Source organism: Notothenia rossii (genome assembly GCF_949606895.1).
Source record: "Notothenia rossii genome assembly, chromosome: 5".
Taxonomy (NCBI): domain Eukaryota; kingdom Metazoa; phylum Chordata; class Actinopteri; order Perciformes; family Nototheniidae; genus Notothenia; species Notothenia rossii.
In genome coordinates, this window is record NC_136903.1 from 82,016,666 (window position 1) to 82,035,976 (window position 19,311).

General features: G+C 40.3%; 2 protein-coding genes across 3 annotated transcripts; both read left to right on the forward strand.

The window, feature by feature from the left end:
• Positions 1 to 3,688: 3,688 nt before the first annotated feature.
• On the forward strand, positions 3,689 to 6,948 carry LOC307039508 (interferon-induced GTP-binding protein Mx-like). The gene is made up of 3 exons (XM_079681626.1): positions 3,689 to 3,769; positions 3,845 to 4,087; positions 6,319 to 6,948. The coding sequence occupies exons 2-3, from the start codon at positions 3,845 to 3,847 to the stop codon at positions 6,589 to 6,591; spliced, it is 516 nt and encodes a 171-aa protein (XP_079537752.1). The 5' UTR covers positions 3,689 to 3,769; the 3' UTR covers positions 6,592 to 6,948.
• Positions 6,949 to 9,363: 2,415 nt separating this feature from the next.
• On the forward strand, positions 9,364 to 17,198 carry LOC307039213 (interferon-induced GTP-binding protein Mx-like). Of its 2 annotated transcripts, XR_013808172.1 has the most exons (5): positions 9,364 to 9,762; positions 13,150 to 13,291; positions 13,678 to 14,021; positions 14,097 to 14,338; positions 16,569 to 17,198. XR_013808172.1 is itself a non-coding variant. In XM_079681059.1 (3 exons), exons 2-3 carry the CDS (start codon positions 14,126 to 14,128, stop codon positions 16,839 to 16,841), a joined length of 486 nt encoding a protein of 161 aa, XP_079537185.1. In that variant the 5' UTR covers positions 13,929 to 14,021; positions 14,097 to 14,125; the 3' UTR covers positions 16,842 to 17,198. The 2 variants fall into 2 exon arrangements, 1 of the variants encoding a protein (XP_079537185.1); XM_079681059.1 differs by lacking the exons at positions 9,364 to 9,762; positions 13,150 to 13,291 and having other exon boundaries at positions 13,929 to 14,021.
• The last annotated feature ends 2,113 nt before the right edge of the window (positions 17,199 to 19,311 follow it).

Here is a 19,311-nt window from a genome sequence, read left to right on the forward strand (position 1 = left end):
GAATCTCTATACTTCTTTCAACACTGCAAAGGACTCCTTATGTGTTTAATGTGCATGTCCCACTGAAATAACCTGACCTTGAATCTACTCTTTTACAATACATTTGCACGTTCTGTATTTCTCAATTGTTTTGGCAGCGAAACGTCAGGAAAATCATCTCAAAATGCTGTTTTGTTTTCTTAACATTCTAGCCCATTTTACTCCACTTGCTGTGAAATGGAAACTGTTAACATTAGTGTATATCTTATGAACTCTTATGTTTGTGACTGGGAGACAAACAGCACATCCTGAAAACTACAAAACAAAAAACAACTAAACAAAACATTCTCTTACATTTCCCACCTCCTTATTGTTACCCCACATTGTGATTTATACATACCAGGCACAACTGAGCAAGTGTTGAACATTGGACAATACCAGCACAGCAGGTAAAAGTGAATTGAATATAACATTTTCTAGTAGTCACCTTTTTAACATGGAAGTTGTAATGGGCTTATTACTTGATTAATTGAGAGTATTGAACAACAAAACAATATATTTAAAACATTTTTTTTTTATGTGGTTATTTTTTAAATAAAAACACATTTGCAAATGTAATTTAATGCAAAAGTAGGGACCTTGGGCGTAGGCTTACAGCATCATAACCAAAGCATGTCACATGAAGAACCGGTTTGTAATTGAAGTTACAAGTAAACATTGCAAGGAAAAGGGCAGACAGGAAAATGAAACCTAAGTGTAGTTTTGATTTCCCATTAGCCCAACTTTATTTTCTGGTTGCACCTGCAGTGTTAGTTGAGTCCGGCACACAAAGCTCGTAGAAACAGCCTGTGTACTTTTTACTACACTTATCTGCGACAGACGCAGGATTTGTCATTCAGTTTCCTGTTTTCTATTACCTTAGGCTACAAGAAGTCACCATCATGAACTCTCTTAACCAACAGTATGAGGAGAAGGTGCGTCCCTGCATCGACCTGCATTTTTTAGCTGTACTGTACTGTACCCAATATACAAGCTGAATAAACTTTTCAATCAATCAATCAAACCTCATCGACTCTCTTCGCTCTCTGGGTGTAGAGAAGGACTTGGCTCTGCCTGCTATCGCCGTCATTGGAGAGCAAAGCTCGGGGAAGAGCTCCGTGCTGGAGGCGCTGTCAGGGGTGTATGGGCTCAGAACAGTCTCATAATACACACATGCACACAGAAGGATTCAAACTTGTATTTCATGATCCGCAAAAGGATTCACACTTGTATTTCCGGATCCACACTTGTGTTTTTCAATGCACACACAAATGTGTTCCGTTTCATATACATGTAAATAAAATCCAAATACAGAAAAAAGTTTTACATATGTATTTTTGATCCTCACATATTTGTTTTCCGTTTAAAACCGCTGCACCTACTTTAAAAACACAAACCGCTTTCTGTGCAAGGATCGCTGTGCATTCGTGTGTGGGTTTTTTGAGACTCCCCTGACGCTCACCCGATTCGTACTTGTAATTTGTTCTATCTATAGCCAATCAGATGTCTCCTCAATTATAAGCCAATCACATGAGCGCGCCGCCACGAGGGTATGATTTATACCGTTCATGACACTTCATATACGCATTTTGCGCTGTCCGGTCAGCTGGCTAAACAGAGGGCGGAGCTTCAGGTGATCATGCAGAGCTGCGTGTCTCCGTCACACTCAGCAGCTGATCTGATCTCTCTCTCGCGTCCGGCTACACTTCACTCGCGTTTATTTCCATATCGATCAGATCCAGCTCTCCTGATCGGCCTTTATAGAGAGCACCGATCAAACTATTAAGAGTGAATATCGGCCGGTAATGACCGGCTCCCCCCCGTTGACAGTTCACTGTCTAGCACTGGCTTCGTAGTGCACTGATCGATTAGGCTAAGCTAACCTGTAGCTGCTCAATTCCACACTCACAACAACGTCAGACAGACATAAATAAAGCAGCTGTATTCGCCATACAGGAAACACACATTTAAAACAGTTTTGCCTGCCGTTTTTGTGCACACGAGCATTCATCAATGGTTCGGAAAGTTGCGCTGTACCTTAATAATATAAAGGCTTGTATTTGCGTGTATTTCCTGTTCGGAAAGTGGCAATGTACTGAGAGTGGAGGTGTCCTGAGATTAGTGCCTGCAGGCAGGCTCCATGGACCTGTCAGCTCCGGACTGCGCAAAATGCGTAGGCCTACATGAAGTGCTACGTCATGAACGCAAGAAATCTACCCTCGTGGGGGCGCGCTCATGTGATTGGCTTAGAATTGAGGAGACATCTGATTGGCTATAGATAGAAAAAATTACAAGTACGAATCGGGTGAGCGTCAGGGGAGTCTCAAAAAACCCACAAACGAATGCACAGCGATCCGTGCACAGAAAGCGGTTTGCGTGGTTCAGGGGATTTAAACGGAAAACAAATATATGAGGATCAAAAATACATATGTAAAACTTTTTTCTGTATTTGGATTTTATTTACATGTATATGAAACGGAACACATTTGTGTGTGCATTGAAAAACACAAATGTGGATCCGGAAATACAAGTGTGAATCCTTCTGTGTGCATGTGTGTATGAGACTGTTCTGAGCCCATACTAGAGCACCGTTGTGTTATTTTTAACCAAATATCTCTCAGAGGGGCGTGGGGAGTGGCTCCTTATTTTCATCAAAAGTAACAGACAGAGAATCAGCACCATTGAAACAGGGCTGAAACAGAGGGGATTATGGGATGCTACAATGGGTGATCTGTTTGGTATTTCGAGCAAAATACATCAGAGACATTTTGTATATATCTGAGACCTATAATATATTGATGAAAAACAGTATAATAGGGGACCTTTAATAAAGCTTAATAACTAGCTTTCTTTGATATCTAAATGTATCTCTCTATTTCAGAGAGTGACAGCATTTACACAGGATGCCATCAGTCTCGCTACAGGGGAGGAACTACAATTTGGAGGCAGGCCAAACATCTTTTCCATTCTCAGGAAAGAGTTTGCTGCATGGAAAGATGTCATAGAGGACTCTGGAGTAAACTGTAAGTGCCTTATCAAGTTGGTCAGTATTACACTTGTAATGTTCCCATATCCATTTTTAAACCTTTTAATAATTGAAAGATTTATTTTTCCTTTTATAATATTTTGAAAATGGCTTTAATAAATAGTTCTATATTTGCTCCTTTTTTACAACTTACTTCCTCTGACTCCGTTTATATGCAGCCTTATACACCAAAGCAAATTCCTTGTGTAAACCTGCATGGCAATAAACCTGTTCCTTATTCTTCAAAGCTGTTAATTAATATATTTTAAGTAAATCATTAAGCAAGATAATAAAACATTGCCATCTCCTTCTCACTTTATGAAGAGACTTATGAAGAGTAATTATGTCTACATTTTCTTTCACGTATTCATCTGTATTACAGTCAACAGGAACATTGAGAAGGAGGTGAATCAGTATGAACAAAAGTACCGTGGAAGAGAGTTGCCGGGCTTCATCAACTACAAGACGTTTGAGGCCATGGTCAAAGAGCAGATCAAACAGCTGGAAGGGCCTGCTGTGCTGAAACTCAAGGGAGTAACAGGCATGTCTTATCATGATCCTACAATTATTGCGGATCATCTGAAAATGTGAGACCTTTGAGTTATTTTAAATTGATCTTGTATTTTCTGGATTTTAACAAATAAATCAGAAATTGTGAAGAAGGAGCTGTTAGAGTTGGCGCAGAGCAGCCTCGTTGGACTTCCCAACCTCATCCGAACAGCCCAGGTATCAAATGAATTGCAACATTTGCTACTGTACTGTATTGTTGAATGTTAACTGACAAATGTGTATGTCCTTCAGATGAAGATCGAAGCCATCACAAAGGAGAAGGAGGCTGCTGCAGAGTCCATGCTGAGGACTCAGTTTAAGATGGAGATGATTGTTTACACCCAGGACAGCACATACGGCAAGAAGTTAGGGAAGAGGAAGAGGGAAGAAGAACAGCCTACTGCGTCATCCTTTGCTTTTCAAACCATTGTGAGCAGCATTAACAGTGGGGCCACCCTGAAAGAGATGATCAAACACCTTAAATCCTATTACCAAGTAAGTGATATCCAGTGTTGAGAAGTACTCAGATCCTTTACTTAAAGGTGGGGTAGGTAAGTTTGAGAAACCGGCTCGAGATACACTTTTTGTTATATTCCATGGAATGCTCTTAACATCCCGATAGCAATGAATATCTGAAGTGCTTTGACAAAAAAATCCATAACAAAATGTCATCTGTGGAAGCCGTGGTGCTGTAAAAAGTACGACCAATCATCTGAGCCGGCCCGGCTAAAATAACTGGATGGCCTACCTGCCTGTCAGCCTTCCATCTGTGCACAAACTTATCTCGTGCCTCATTGGTTATGTGCGCGTTCGTGTGTGTTAGAGGAGGGGCTCTGTAAGGAAGTGGCAGATGTTTTCCGGCTGTGTATTTTCAAATTCTTGTGCACTCGAGCTGGTTTCTCCAAAACTACCTACCCCACCTTTCAGTAAAAGTAAAAAAAAGTATTAGCATCAAAATATACTTAAACTACTCATACTCCACAATGTCCCATTTCAGAGTAATATAAAGAAGTTTTATCAGCTAAGTGTTCAAGGATCCAAATTAAATGTTCTTGTTGCAGGTTCTTTTCAACAGTATTATATTATTTTGTTAACTATATTATTCTGTTTTTATACATGTGAGAGCATGTATAAAAGAGCTAAGTCTAAATGTACTAGTTACTTTTCACCACTGGTGTTATCTACATGCAGTACTTTTTATTGGTCTGCCTCGCAAATGTAATACATCAAATATTCCACCGACTATATAAAGATGGAAAAGAAAAGCAGCATGCATTTTAATATACAGTGGGGCAAAAAAGTATTTAGTCAGCCACCAATTGTGCAAGTTCTCCCACTTAAAAAGATGAGAGAGGCCTGTCATTTTCATCCTAGGTATACCTCAACTATGAGAGACAAAATGAGAAAAAAGAAATCAATGATGTTTTGGGGCTGTCGCTGGGCAACACGGACTTTCAACTCCCTCCAAAGATTTTCTATGGGGTTGAGATCTGGAGACTGGCTAGGCCACTCCAGGACCTTGAAATGCTTCTTACGAAGCCACTCCTTCGTTGCCCGGGCGGTGTGTTTGGGATCATTGTCATGCTGAAAGACCCAGCCACGTTTCATCTTCAATGCCCTTGCTGATGGAAGGAGGTTGTCACTCAAAATCTCACGATACATGGCCCCATTCATTCTTTCCTTTACACGGATCAGTCGTCCTGGTCCCTTTGCAGAAAAACAGCCCCAAAGCATGATGTTTCCACCCCCATGATTCACAGTAGGTATGGTGTTCTTTGGATGCAACTCAGCATTCTTTCTCCTCCAAACACGTCTAGTTCTATTTTGGTTTCATCTGACCATATGACATTCTCCCAATCCTCTTCTGGATCATCTAAATGCTCTCTAGCAAACTTCAGACGGGCCTGGACATGTACTAGCTTAAGCAGGGGGACACGTCTGGCACTGCAGGATTTGAGTCCCTGGCGGCGTAGTGTGTTACTGATGGTAGCCTTTGTTACTTTGGTCCCAGCTCTCTGCAGGTCATTGACGAGGTCCCCCCGTGTGGTTCTGGGATTTTTGCTCACCGTTCTTGTGATCATTTTGACCCCACAGGGTGAGATCTTGCGTGGAGCTCCAGATCGAGGGAGATTATCAGTGGTCTTGTATGTCTTCCATTTTCTAATAATTGCTCCCACAGTTGATTTCTTCACACCAAGCTGCTTACCTATTGCAGATTCAGTCTTCCCAGCCTGGTGCAGGTCTACAATTTTGTTTCTGGTGTCCTTTGACAGCTCTTTGGTCTTGGCCATAGTGGAGTTTGGAGTGTGACTGTTTGAGGTTGTGGACAGGTGTCTTTTATACTGATAACGAGTTCAAACAGGTGCCATTAATACAGTTAACAAGTGGAGGACAGAGGAGGCTCTTAAAGAAGAAGTTACAGGTCTGTGAGAGCTAGAAATCTTGTTTGTTTGTGGAATTTACCAATTAATTCATTGAAAATCCTACAATGTGATTTCCTGGATTCTTTCCCCCCATTCTGTCTCTCATAGTTGAAGTGTACCTAGGATGAAAATGACAGGCCTCTCATCTTTTTAAGTGGGAGAACTTGCACAATTGGTGGCTGAATAAATACTTTTTTGCCCCACTGTATACCTCCCAATTCCATGCACACTTTTTTGTTAATTGTTTTGAAGGTGGCTTTTAAACATTGTGTTATATCTACTTGTTTCTTCTCCAAACTAAAGATTGCTGGCCAGCGTTTGGCTGACCAGATCCCGCTGGTGATCCGCTACCATGTGATGCAGGAGTCTGCCCTCCAGCTGCGCAGGGAGATGCTGCAGATGCTTCAGGACAAGGAGAAAACGGAGTGCTTGCTTCAAGAGGACTTTTCAATGGAAACAAAGAGAAGACAACTTCAGAAAAGCCTCAAGCGCATGTCAGGGGCCCGTGTTCTGTTGAATGACTTCAGCATGAACATATACAACTTCAACACAACCCAAGTAAAGCACAAACCTTAAAATCAGATTCCTGATAAAAGGAGGTTGGGTTTTCACATTCATCACATTTATTTTATTTTGCAGATTTGTGATATTATTAGTCACTTAAGCTAGAAAAGCCAGTAAAATAAAGAGTGGCTTGATAAGTGATCCAATGTAATATTCTTATTCATTATTTTTCTTTTAATTAATTTTGTTCATAAATATTCTGACTTGTTATTCTTATTCATATTATATATCACTTCCATGTTTACTCTTATGTTCTTATTGCACTTGTGTGAACTCTTATCTGTTCTGTCCTTTGTTTCTCTCTTAATCTGTGGAAGCTTTAACACCTGAATTTCCCTACTGGCATCAATAAAGGTCTATTTTATCTTGGCTTATTTTCATTCAACTTTCTTATTGCCTGAATGTCATGCCACAGATACTAGTCTACATAAGGTCCAAAAATATGAAAAATAACTGGCATGTTTGTTATGGTGATCTTTTTCTTTTGTAGTAGAACTGCATGAAATCGCTTCACTGACATTGCTGTACTGTATGTCATAAAGAAAAGAACAGTTGTCATTTATAAGATTACAAATAATGTCTTATTTAGACTGAAGTGTCACCAGAAGCCCAGAGGGTTCAACAGGAGGGGATCAAAACATTTCTTGCACAAAATCTTATTTTAATGAAAATGGTCAATTTATTATACAAACATATGATCCGATATCTTCCACTCACACCTTATACAGGTGAACAGGTTATTAGTGACTATGAGTGCAGCCCATATCCATGTGACCCAGTCCTTATAGTGACTGTTTACAGTCTGAAAAAACTCTAAACTAAGTCGGCTGATAAGTATTAGATCAAGATGCTCTTAGCCTATTTGACAAAGTAACATGTGAGTCCAGAAGTGTACACATATTGTAATGTATAAATACATTTCAATTTCGCTTAAGGATAGAGGGTGTCGTTTTTTCTCATAATGATATTCTGAACAATCTGTGCTGTTGTAGTAGCTGTAAAGTGTCTCTACTGTAGGCTATTTGTATTATATGTACAGCACTTTGACTCAACCAAAATCTTTTATAAATGTGCTATATAAATAAAACTTGATTTGATTTGATTTTGATTTGATTTATATTGCCGTAGAGGGTAAGACACTTTATCTATGAACAAACACTTACAGCCAAATATCTTAATTACTGGTATATGGGTTTTGATGGTAGACCTTGTGTTGAAAGGTGCTAAATAAACTTGCCTTTACTTGCCTTACCACCTTCGACATGATTTGCGTCATCCCCACCACATCCTTGAAACTTACTCATAATGAGTGAGTTTCAAGGATGTGGTGGGGAGGACGGTCCACTCATATGACCCTCTCTAACCCTGGAACCACTGCACTAACATTTGGTTTTAATGCTTATATTATTTTAATATGTATAGTTTTAAAAAGGTGAATTTTTTCAAAAAATATATTTTGGCTTAATCAAGTTACTGAGACGTGTATTTAGGTTCTTCCGGTCACTTGGTTGAAAAAAATAATAGACTGAAAAAATAATAGACTTCAGGAAACTGAATGGAGGGGTGAGCTCTATACACAAGTTATTGAGCCGTTTCCGCTCTACATCCTGAACTCCTCCCTTCGATGCAATGCACTTCCGTTTTGGCGGACTGGGTTTGTTTTGCTAGCTAGCTCCGTTGTGCCGACAAAGCACTGATATCGCAGAGACAAAGAGGATATAACAATTACAACATGAAGAAAAGTGGTTCGGGAACTACGTGTGCGGTAGTTGGTTGCAATCACTCGAGAAAGCACCTGAACGAGTGGTTAGATAGAGAGTGCTACGACCACAAACCAGCACCCAGCACCCAGCCATGTTGTTCATTAAATACAGATAAACACAACAAATACTGCATGCATTGTATTTTTTAATATTATATATGAATATTTTCATAGTGATGTAATTGTGTGGGCTGCTTTTATATTTTAATTTGTAATACCTGTTAGGATTAAACATGTGATCTTTCTTGTTGAAGCCATTTCTTTAGTTTCCTCTCAACAATTAATTCATTCAGTGTTATTTATGTACAGTATGAGCTTAATATGAATGATGAACTGTGTTAAAAGAAATTGTAGCACTCTAAGGAACATATGAAATGCAATAATGCAATAACAGTGCAATAATGAAATTAAATTACATCAAACTTTATTTTCACTCAAACAGTACAGGCACATATGATATATTGCACAGCATAAAGAGATCATGTAAATTGTGCATTATGTAAACAACAGACAACTGTTGGCTCCTGTGGGCATGACCTAAATAAGGCAGTTTATTTTGGTTTTAAAATGCTGAGATATTTACTGCAGAACTGTAACCTTCCCTCAACAAAATCGTCAACAATTTTCGGGAGCATGTGGGCAAAGTAGAATGTGCGCAGCCTTATGATATGCCTTCAGACTGTCCATTGCTTTTCCATCTATTGCCATGGATTGAACGAAGTAGGAGCAAATTTTGCTGTACGTTATGCTGGGCCACGTCGTCATGTTATCCTCCCAGTTTTGCACTGAATTCGGGTGGGGGAGAGTAACGCCATCTCCAGTCAAAGAAGTAGAATCGTGTTCCCAAGCTAGCATCACTGTTAGCATCGAAATCGCTGTGTTTACACCAGTGCCCGTCTGACTGTTTGCACCGGTTTACACCGACAGACGCTGTGCAAAAGACTTCCGGCGGAAATGAAGTGCATTTGTGTAGGGTTATGGCGCTACCCGTGGTTTGGCGCGTAAACTTGTCTATACGCTCGTGAACTGTCAACAGGAAGGCGGGAGAGCCTCGCTGCGGGGAAACTGTGGACCTCTGTCGCCTGTCAGCGCAACTTAAATGATGCCGTCTAAAAAAAATAAAGATAAAGGGGGGCCGTCAATGGCCCGCTGACGACCGGCCGTTCTGTGATTCTCCAGAACACACAGATGGCCAGTCAGCCCCTGCTGGTACAAGTTTCGAAACGACTTAGCGAATAAATGAAACTCAGGGAAACAAACAAAACCTACCTTTGATTGCACAGGCTACCGGCAGCTCGCATCCGACACACTAAAATCTCAGCATCCGACCTGCTGCTACTGCAGATTCAACCAAGAACTGTATTGACAGGAAAGAAGAAGTCATCATTATGAACACCCTGAACCAACAGTATGAGGAGAAGGTGCGTCCCTGCATCGACCTCATCGACTCTCTTCGCTCTTTGGGTGTAGAGAAGGACTTGGCTCTGCCTGCTATCGCCGTCATTGGAGAGCAAAGCTCGGGGAAGAGCTCCGTGCTGGAGGCGCTGTCAGGGTGTATGGGCTCAGAACAGTCTCATAATACACACATGCACACAGAAGGATTCAAACTTGTATTTCATGATCCGCAAAAGGATTCACAATTGTATTTCCGGATCCACACTTGTGTTTTTCAATGCACACACAAATGTGTTCCGTTTCATATACATGTAAATAAAATCCAAATACAGAAAAAAGTTTTACATATGTATTTTTGATCCTTACATATTTGTTTTCCATTTAAAACCGCTGCACCTACAAACACAAACCGCTTTCTGTGCAAGGATCGCTGTGCATTGTGTGGGTTTTTTGAGACTCCCCTGACGCTCACCCGATTCGTACTTGTAATTTGTTCTATCTATAGCCAATCAGATGTCTCCTCAATTCTAAGCCAATCACATGAGCGCGCCGCCACGAGGGTATGATTTATACCGTTCATGACACTTCATATACGCATTTTGCGCTGTCCGGTCAGCTGGCTAAACAGAGGGCGGAGCTTCAGGTGATCATGCAGAGCTGCGTGTCTCCGTCACACTCAGCAGCTGATCTGATCTCTCTCTCGCGTCCGGCTACACTTCACTCGCGTTTATTTCCATATCGATCAGATCCAGCTCTCCTGATCGGCCTTTATAGAGAGCACCGATCAAACTATTAATAGTGAATATCGGCCGGTAATGACCGGCTCCCCCCCGTTGACAGTTCAATGTCTAGTACTGGCTTCGTAGTGCACTGATCGATTAGGCTAAGCTAACCTGTAGCTGCTCAATTCCACACTCACAACAACGTCAGACAGACATAAATAAAGCAGCTGTATTCGCCATACAGGAAACACACATTTAAAACAGTTTTGCCTGCCGTTTTTGTGCACACGAGAATTCATCAATGGTTCGGAAAGTTGCGCTGTACCTTAATAATATAAAGGCTTGCATTTGCGTGTATTTCCTGTTCGGAAAGTGGCAATGTACTGAGAGTGGAGGTGTCCTGAGAGTAGTGCCTGCAGGCAGGCTCCATGGACCTGTCAGCTCCGGACTGCGCAAAATGCGTAGGCCTACATGAAGCGCTACGTCATGAACGCAAGAAATCTACCCTCGTGGGGGCGCGCTCATGTGATTGGCTTAGAATTGAGGAGACATCTGATTGGCTATAGATAGAAAAAATTACAAGTACGAATCGGGTGAGCGTCAGGGGTCTCAAAAAACCCACAAACGAATGCACAGCGATCCGTGCACAGAAAGCGGTTTGCGTGGTTCAGGGGATTTAAAGAGCCTGTGACACGAACCCAACAACTGTTGTGCAATGAAATAGTGGGCTACTAGTAATCTCGAACCGTCAATTTAAAAAAGAAAAAGCGATACCGTTCTGATAAATATCAATAATTTCGAACATCGCGGGAAAATTCCTTCGACTCATTTTGAGGTTTTGGGGGAAGCCGGACGTGACGTCAATGCGGGAACGCTTCACTGTGCGGCGAGAGAGCCAAACACGGACAAAGTGTGTTGTCATGCGTAGAAATTGTGAATTACTGAGTTTAGGCACGTTAATAACGTTTTAATGAAGTTGACTACAGTATATTCATATTTGTCAGTGCTTTCATGTCAATTCGGCGAACATAAACATAAATGATCGTGGTGAAGATGATGATTAAATTAGGATTAAAAATCGGTAGTGAGAGCTGCTGAATTTCCTCCCGTCGGATGTGATATAAAAACAAATCGATTATTTTTGTAAACTCAAGTGGATGAAACTACATTTATTAGTGCTTTCATGTCAATTCGGCGAACATATGATACATTAAATGATCGTGAGGATGATGATTTAAAAATCTTTTGTTTGAGCCGGTCTGCATTTCCTGATGAGAAAACAAACCTTAGCTTTTTGTAGTCAGAGGTGTAGTGGGCGTTGGACGCGGGGGTACGCCGTACCCCCACTTATTTGAAGCATGATTTCTTTTTTTAATAGTCTAATACATCTAAAATCATTGCCAGTGTCATCAGTTGCAAGTGTGTGTTTGTTGTAATAATGACGAAAACATAATAGGCAGATTTCACAGTAATTATAATAAAAACGTACCTCAAGCATTTATGCAACTTGATTTGAAGCGTGTGTGTGTGAGGGGCAGAACTGTGTGTGTAGGGTGACCAGGTGTCCCGCACTGTGCGGGACTGCACACACAGCATTTTTATTATTTGTCCCGCGTCCCACACATTGAGACTATGTCCCGCATTTGAGTGATAGTCGCGCAGAAAGGCCGGATCGGTTCGCTGACAGCCGGCACCACCCTTTATTATTATATTGTCTAAACGGCATCATGTAAATTGCGCTGACAGGCAACACAGAGGTCACCAAGTCCCGGGCTGATTTTTAGTCCCAGTCCACCACTGGCTACATGACCGTATGATCGCCCATATTGACGCACCTAATTCCTAAACTTCTAACAGATACAAAATAAACCGATCCTTCAGCCTCATATGAGCTCTCAGACACGTTCAAAATTAAACTGTCTGAGCTTGCTGCTGTGTGCGCCATCGTGCTTTTACATGCAGATGCTGGGATCCTGAACGGTGCAGCTGGAGCGCTGTGCCCGCATTGACGTCACCCATAATTTTGCGGGACTTGAAGAATCCCCGAGAAGATCCAGGAAATGGTCAACATTGAAGGGCAGATTAATGGTTATCAAAGTACAAATATCCAAAATCAGTTCAGTAACGGTTTTCAAGGGGACAATATTTACTCAAATTGATTGGTTTGGATGATGGGGGGAAATCGTGTCACAGGTTCTTTAAACGGAAAACAAATATATGAGGATAAAAAATACATATGTAAAACTTTTTTCTGTATTTGGATTTTATTTACATGTATATGAAACGGAACACATTTGTGTGTGCATTGAAAAACACAAATGTGGATCCGGAAATACGAGTGTGAATCCTTCTGTGTGCATGTGTGTATGAGACTGTTCTGAGCCCATACTAGAGCACCGTTGTGTTATTTTTAACCAAATATCTCTCAGAGGGGCGTGGGAAGTGGCTCCTTATTTTCATCAAAAGTAACAGACAGAGAATCAGCACCATTGAAACAGGGCTGAAACAGAGGGGATTATGGGATGCTACAATGGGTGACCTACTTGGTATTTCGAGCAAAACACTTCAGAGACATGTTTTGTATATATCTGAGACCTATAATATATTGATGAAAAACAGTATAATAGGGGACCTTTAATAAAGCTTAATAACTAGCTTTCTTTGATATCTAAATGTATCTCTCTATTTCAGAGAGTGACAGCATTTACACAGGATGCCATCAGTCTCGCTACAGGGGAGGAACTACAATTTGGAGGCAGGCCAAACATCTTTTCCATTCTCAGGAAAGAGTTTGCTGCATGGAAAGATGTCATAGAGGACTCTGGAGTAAACTGTAAGTGCCTTATCAAGTTGGTCAGTATTACACTTCTAATGTTCCCATAATCCATTTTTTAAACCTTTTAATAATTGAAAGATGTATTTTTCCTTTTATAATATTTTGAAAATGGCTTTAACAAATAGTTCTATATTTGCTCCTTTTTTACAACTTACTTCCTCTGACTCCGTTTATATGCAGCCTTATACACCAAAGCAAATTCCTTGTGTAAACCTGCATGGCAATAAACCTGTTCCTTATTCTTCAAAGCTGTTAATTAATATATTTTAAGTAAATCATTAAGCAAGATAATAAAACATTGCCATCTCCTTCTCACTTTATGAAGAGACTTATGAAGAGTAATTATGTCTACATTTTCTTTCACGTATTCATCTGTATTACAGTCAACAGGAACATTGAGAAGGAGGTGAATCAGTATGAACAAAAGTACCGTGGAAGAGAGTTGCCGGGCTTCATCAGCTACAAGACGTTTGAGGGCATGGTCAAAGAGCAGATCAAACAGCTGGAAGGGCCTGCTGTGCTGAAACTCAAGGGAGTAACAGGCATGTCTTATCATGATCCTACAATTATTGCGGATCATCTGAAAATGTGAGACCTTTGAGTTATTTTAAATTGATCTTGTATTTTCTGGATTTTAACAAATAAATCAGAAATTGTGAAGAAGGAGTTGTTAGAGTTGGCGCAGAGCAGCCTCGTTGGACTTCCCAACCTCATCAGAACAGCCCAGGTATCAAATGAATTGCAACATTTGCTACTGTACTGTATTGTTGAATGTTAACTGACAAATGTGTATGTCCTTCAGATGAAGATCGAAGCCATCACAAAGGAGAAATGGCTGCTGCAGAGTCCATGCTGAGGACTCAGTTTAAGATGGAGATGATTGTTTACACCCAGGACAGCACATACGGCAAGATGTTAGGGAAGAGGAAGAGGGAAGAAGAACAGCCTACTGCGTCATCCTTTGCTTTTCAAACGATTGTGAGCAGCAGTAACAGTGGGGCCACCCTGAAAGAGATGATCAAACACCTTAAATCCTATTACCAAGTAAGTGATATCCAGTGTTGAGAAGTACTCAGATCCTTTACTTAAAGGTGGGGTAGGTAAGTTTGAGAAACCGGCTCGAGATACACTTTTTGTTATATTCCATGGAATGCTCTTAACATCCCGATAGCAATGAATATCTGAAGTGCTTTGACAAAAAAATCCATAACAAAATGTCATCTGTGGAAGCCGTGGTGCTGTAAAAAGTACGACCAATCATCTGAGCCGGCCCGGCTAAAATAACTGGATGGCCTACCTGCCTGTCAGCCTTCCATCTGTGCACAAACTTATCTCGTGCCTCATTGGTCATGTGCGCGTTCGTGTGTGTTAGAGGAGGGGCTCTGTAAGGAAGTGGCAGATGTTTTCCGGCTGTGTATTTTCAAATTCTTGCGCACTCGAGCTGGTTTCTCCAAAACTACCTACCCCACCTTTCAGTAAAAGTAAAAAAAAGTATTAGCATCAAAATATACTTAAACTACTCATACTGCACAATGTCCCATTTCAGAGTAATATAAAGAAGTTTTATCAGCTAAGTGTTCAAGGATCCAAATTAAATGTTCTTGTTGCAGGTTCTTTTCAACAGTATTATATTATTTTGTTAACTATATTATTCTGTTTTTATACATGTGAGAGCATGTATAAAAGAGCTAAGTCTAAATGTACTAGTTACTTTTCACCACTGGTGTTATCTACATGCAGTACTTTTTATTGTTCTGCCTCGCAAATGTAATACATCAAATATTCCACCTACTATATAAAGATGGAAAAGAAAAGCAGCATGCATTTTAATATACAGTGGGGCAAAAAAGTATTTAGTCAGCCACTAATTGTGCAAGTTCTCCCACTTAAAAAGATGAGAGAGGCCTGTCATTTTCATCCTAGGTATACCTCAACTATGAGAGACAAAATGAGAAAAAAGAAATCAGTGATGTTTTGGGGCTGTCGCTGGGCAACACGGACTTTCAACTCCCTCCAAAGATTTTCTATGGGGTTGAGATCTGGAGACTGGCTATGCCACTCCAGGACCTTGAAATGCTTCTTACGAAGCCACTCCTTCGTTGCCCGGCGGTGTGTTTGGGATCATTGTCATGCTGAAAGACCCAGCCACGTTTCATCTTCAATGCCCTTGCTGATGGAACGAGGTTGTCACTCAAAATCTCACGATACATGGCCCCATTCATTCTTTCCTTTACACGGATCAGTCGTCCTGGTCCCTTTGCAGAAAAACAGCCCCAAAGCATGATGTTTCCACCCCCATGATTCACAGTAGATATGGTGTTCTTTGGATGCAACTCAGCATTCTTTCTCCTCCAAACACGTCTAGTTCTATTTTGGTTTCATCTGACCATATGACATTCTCCCAATCCTCTTCTGGATCATCTAAATGCTCTCTAGCAAGCTTCAGACGGGCCTGGACATGTACTGGCTTAAGCAGGGGGACACGTCTGGCACTGCAGGATTTGAGTCCCTGGTGGCGTAGTGTGTTACTGATGGTAGCCTTTGTTACTTTGGTCCCAGCTCTCTGCAGGTCATTGACGAGGTCCCCCCGTGTGGTTCTGGGATTTTTGCTCACCGTTCTTGTGATCATTTTGACCCCACAGGGTGAGATCTTGCGTGGAGCTCCAGATCGAGGGTGATTATCAGTGGTCTTGTATGTCTTCCATTTTCTAATAATTGCTCCCACAGTTGATTTCTTCACACCAAGCTGCTTACCTATTGCAGATTCAGTCTTCCCAGCCTGGTGCAGGTCTACAATTTTGTTTCTGGTGTCCTTTGACAGCTCTTTGGTCTTGGCCATAGTGGAGTTTGGAGTGTGACTGTTTGACGTTGTGGACAGGTGTCTTTTATACTGATAACGAGTTCAAACAGGTGCCATTAATACAGTTAACAAGTGTAGGACAGAGGAGGCTCTTAAAGAAGAAGTTACAGGTCTGTGAGAGCCAGAAATCTTGTTTGTTTGTGGAATTTACCAATTAATTCATTGAAAATCCTACAATGTGATTTCCTGGATTCTTTCCCCCCATTCTGTCTCTCATAGTTGAAGTGTACCTAGGATGAAAATGACAGGCCTCTCATCTTTTTAAGTGGGAGAACTTGCACAATTGGTGGCTGAATAAATACTTTTTTGCCCCACTGTATACCTCCCAATTCCATGCACACTTTTTTGTTAATTGTTTTGAAGGTGGCTTTTAAACATTGTCTTATATCTACTTGTTTCTTCTCCAAACTAAAGATTGCTGGCCAGCGTTTGGCTGACCAGATCCCGCTGGTGATCCGCTACCATGTGATGCAGGAGTCTGCCCTCCAGCTGCGCAGGGAGATGCTGCAGATGCTTCAGGACAAGGAGAAAACCGAGTGCTTGCTTCAAGAAGACTTTTCAATGGAAACAAAGAGAAGACAACTTCAGAAAAGCCTCAAGCGCATGTCAGGGGCCCGTGTTCTGTTGAATGACTTCAGCATGAACATATACAACTTCAACACAACCCAAGTAAAGCGCAAACCTTAAAATCAGATTCCTGATAAAAGGAGGTTGGATTTTCACATTCATCACATTTATTTTATTTTGCAGATTTGTGATATTATTAGTCACTTAAGCTAGAAAAGCAAGTAAAATAAAGAGTGGCTTGATAAGTGATCCAATGTAATATTCTTATTCATTATTTTTCTTTTAATTAATTTTGTTCATAAATATTCTGACTTGTTATTCTTATTCATATTATATATCACTTCCATGTTTACTCTTATGTTCTTATTGCACTTGTGTGAACTCTTATCTGTTCTGTCCTTTGTTTCTCTCTTAATCTGTGGAAGCTTTAACACCTGAATTTCCCTACGGGCACCAATAAAGGTCTATTTTATCTTGGCTTATTTTCATTCAACTTTCTTATTGCCTGAATGTCATGCCACAGATACTAGTCTACATAAGGTCCAAAAATATGAAAAATAACTGGCATGTTTGTGATAGTGATCTTTTTCTTTTGTAGTAGAACTGCATGAAATCGCTTCACTGACATTGCTGTACTGTATGTCATAAAGAAAAGAACAGTTGTCATTTATAAGATTAAAAATAATGTCTTATTTAGACTGAAGTGTCACCAGAAGCCCAGAGGGTCCAACAGGAGGGGATCAAAACATTTCTTGCACAAAATCTTATATTAAGGAAATTTGTCAATTTATTATACAAACATATGATCCGATATCTTCCACTCACACCTTATACAGGTGAACAGGTTATTAGTGACTATGAGTGCAGCCCATATCCATGTGACCCAGTCCTTATAGTGACTGTTTACAGTCTGAAAAAACTCTAAACTAAGTCGGCTGATAAGTATTAGATCAAGATGCTCTTAGCCTATTTGACAAAGTAACATGTGAGTCCAGAAGTGTACACATATTGTAATGTATAAATACATTTCAATTTCGCTTAAGGATAGAGGGTGTCGTTTTTTCTCATAATGATATTCTGAACAATCTGTGCTGTTGTAGTAGCTGTAAAGTGTCTCTACTGTAGGCTATTTTTATTATAGCACTTTGACTCGACTAAAATCTTTTATAAATGTGCTATATAAATAAAACTTGATTTGATTTGATTTTGATTTGATTTATATTGCCGTAGAGGGTAAGACACTTTATCTATGAACAAAAACTTACAGCCAAATATCTTAATTACTGGTATATGGGTTTTGATGGTAGACCTTGTGTTGAAAGGTGCTAAATAAACTTGCCTTTACTTGCCTTACCACCTTCGACATGATTTGCGTCATCCCCACCACATCCTTGAAACTTACTCATAATGAGTGAGTTTCAAGGATGTGGTGGGGAGGACGCGTCCACTCATATGAGCCTCTCTAACCCTGGAACCACTGCACTAACATTTGGTTTTAATGCTTATATTATTTTAATATGTATAGTTTTAAAAAGGTGAATTTTTTCCAAAAATATATTTTGGCTTAATCAAGTTACTGAGACGTGTATTTAGGTTCTTCCGGTCACTTGGTTGAAAAAAATAATAGACTGAAAAAATAATAGACTTCAGGAAACTGAATGGAGGGGTGAGCTCTATACACAAGTTATTGAGCCGTTTCCGCTCTACATCCTGAACTCCTCCCTTCGATGCAATGCACTTCCGTTTTGGCGGACTGGGTTTGTTTTGCTAGCTAGCTCCGTTGTGCCGACAAAGCACTGATATCGCAGAGACAAAGAGGATATAACAATTACAACATGAAGAAAAGTGGTTCGGGAACTACGTGTGCGGTAGTTGGTTGCAATCACTCGAGAAAGCACCTGAACGAGTGGTTAGATAGAGAGTGCTACGACCACAAACCAGCACCCAGCACCCAGCCATGTTGTTCATTAAATACAGATAAACACAACAAATACTGCATGCATTGTATTTTTTAATATTATATATGAATATTTTCATAGTGATGTAATTGTGTGGGCTGCTTTTATATTTTAATTTGTAATACCTGTTAGGATTAAACATGTGATCTTTCTTGTTGAAGCCATTTCTTTAGTTTCCTCTCAACAATTAATTCATTCAGTGTTATTTATGTACAGTATGAGCTTAATATGAATGATGAACTGTGTTAAAAGAAATTGTAGCACTCTAAGGAACATATGAAATGCAATAATGCAATAACAGTGCAATAATGAAATTAAATTACATCAAACTTTATTTTCACTCAAACAGTACAGGCACATATGATATATTGCACAGCATAAAGAGATCATGTAAATTGTGCATTATGTAAACAACAGACAACTGTTGGCTCCTGTGGGCATGACCTAAATAAGGCAGTTTATTTTGGTTTTAAAATGCTGAGATATTTACTGCAGAACTGTAACCTTCCCTCAACAAAATCGTCAACAATTTTCGGGAGCATGTGGGCAAAGTAGAATGTGCGCAGCCTTATGATATGCCTTCAGACTGTCCATTGCTTTTCCATCTATTGCCATGGATTGAACGAAGTAGG

Coding starts and splice junctions, on each gene's coding strand:
- LOC307039508 (XM_079681626.1), top strand. CDS start 3,845: ATGAAGATCGAAGCCATCACAAAGGAGAAGGAGGCTGCTGCAGAGTCC. Junction 4,088..6,318: donor ACCTTAAATCCTATTACCAA/GTAAGTGATATC, acceptor TCCAAACTAAAG/ATTGCTGGCCAGCGTTTGGC.
- LOC307039213 (XM_079681059.1), top strand. CDS start 14,126: ATGGCTGCTGCAGAGTCCATGCTGAGGACTCAGTTTAAGATGGAGATG. Junction 14,339..16,568: donor ACCTTAAATCCTATTACCAA/GTAAGTGATATC, acceptor TCCAAACTAAAG/ATTGCTGGCCAGCGTTTGGC.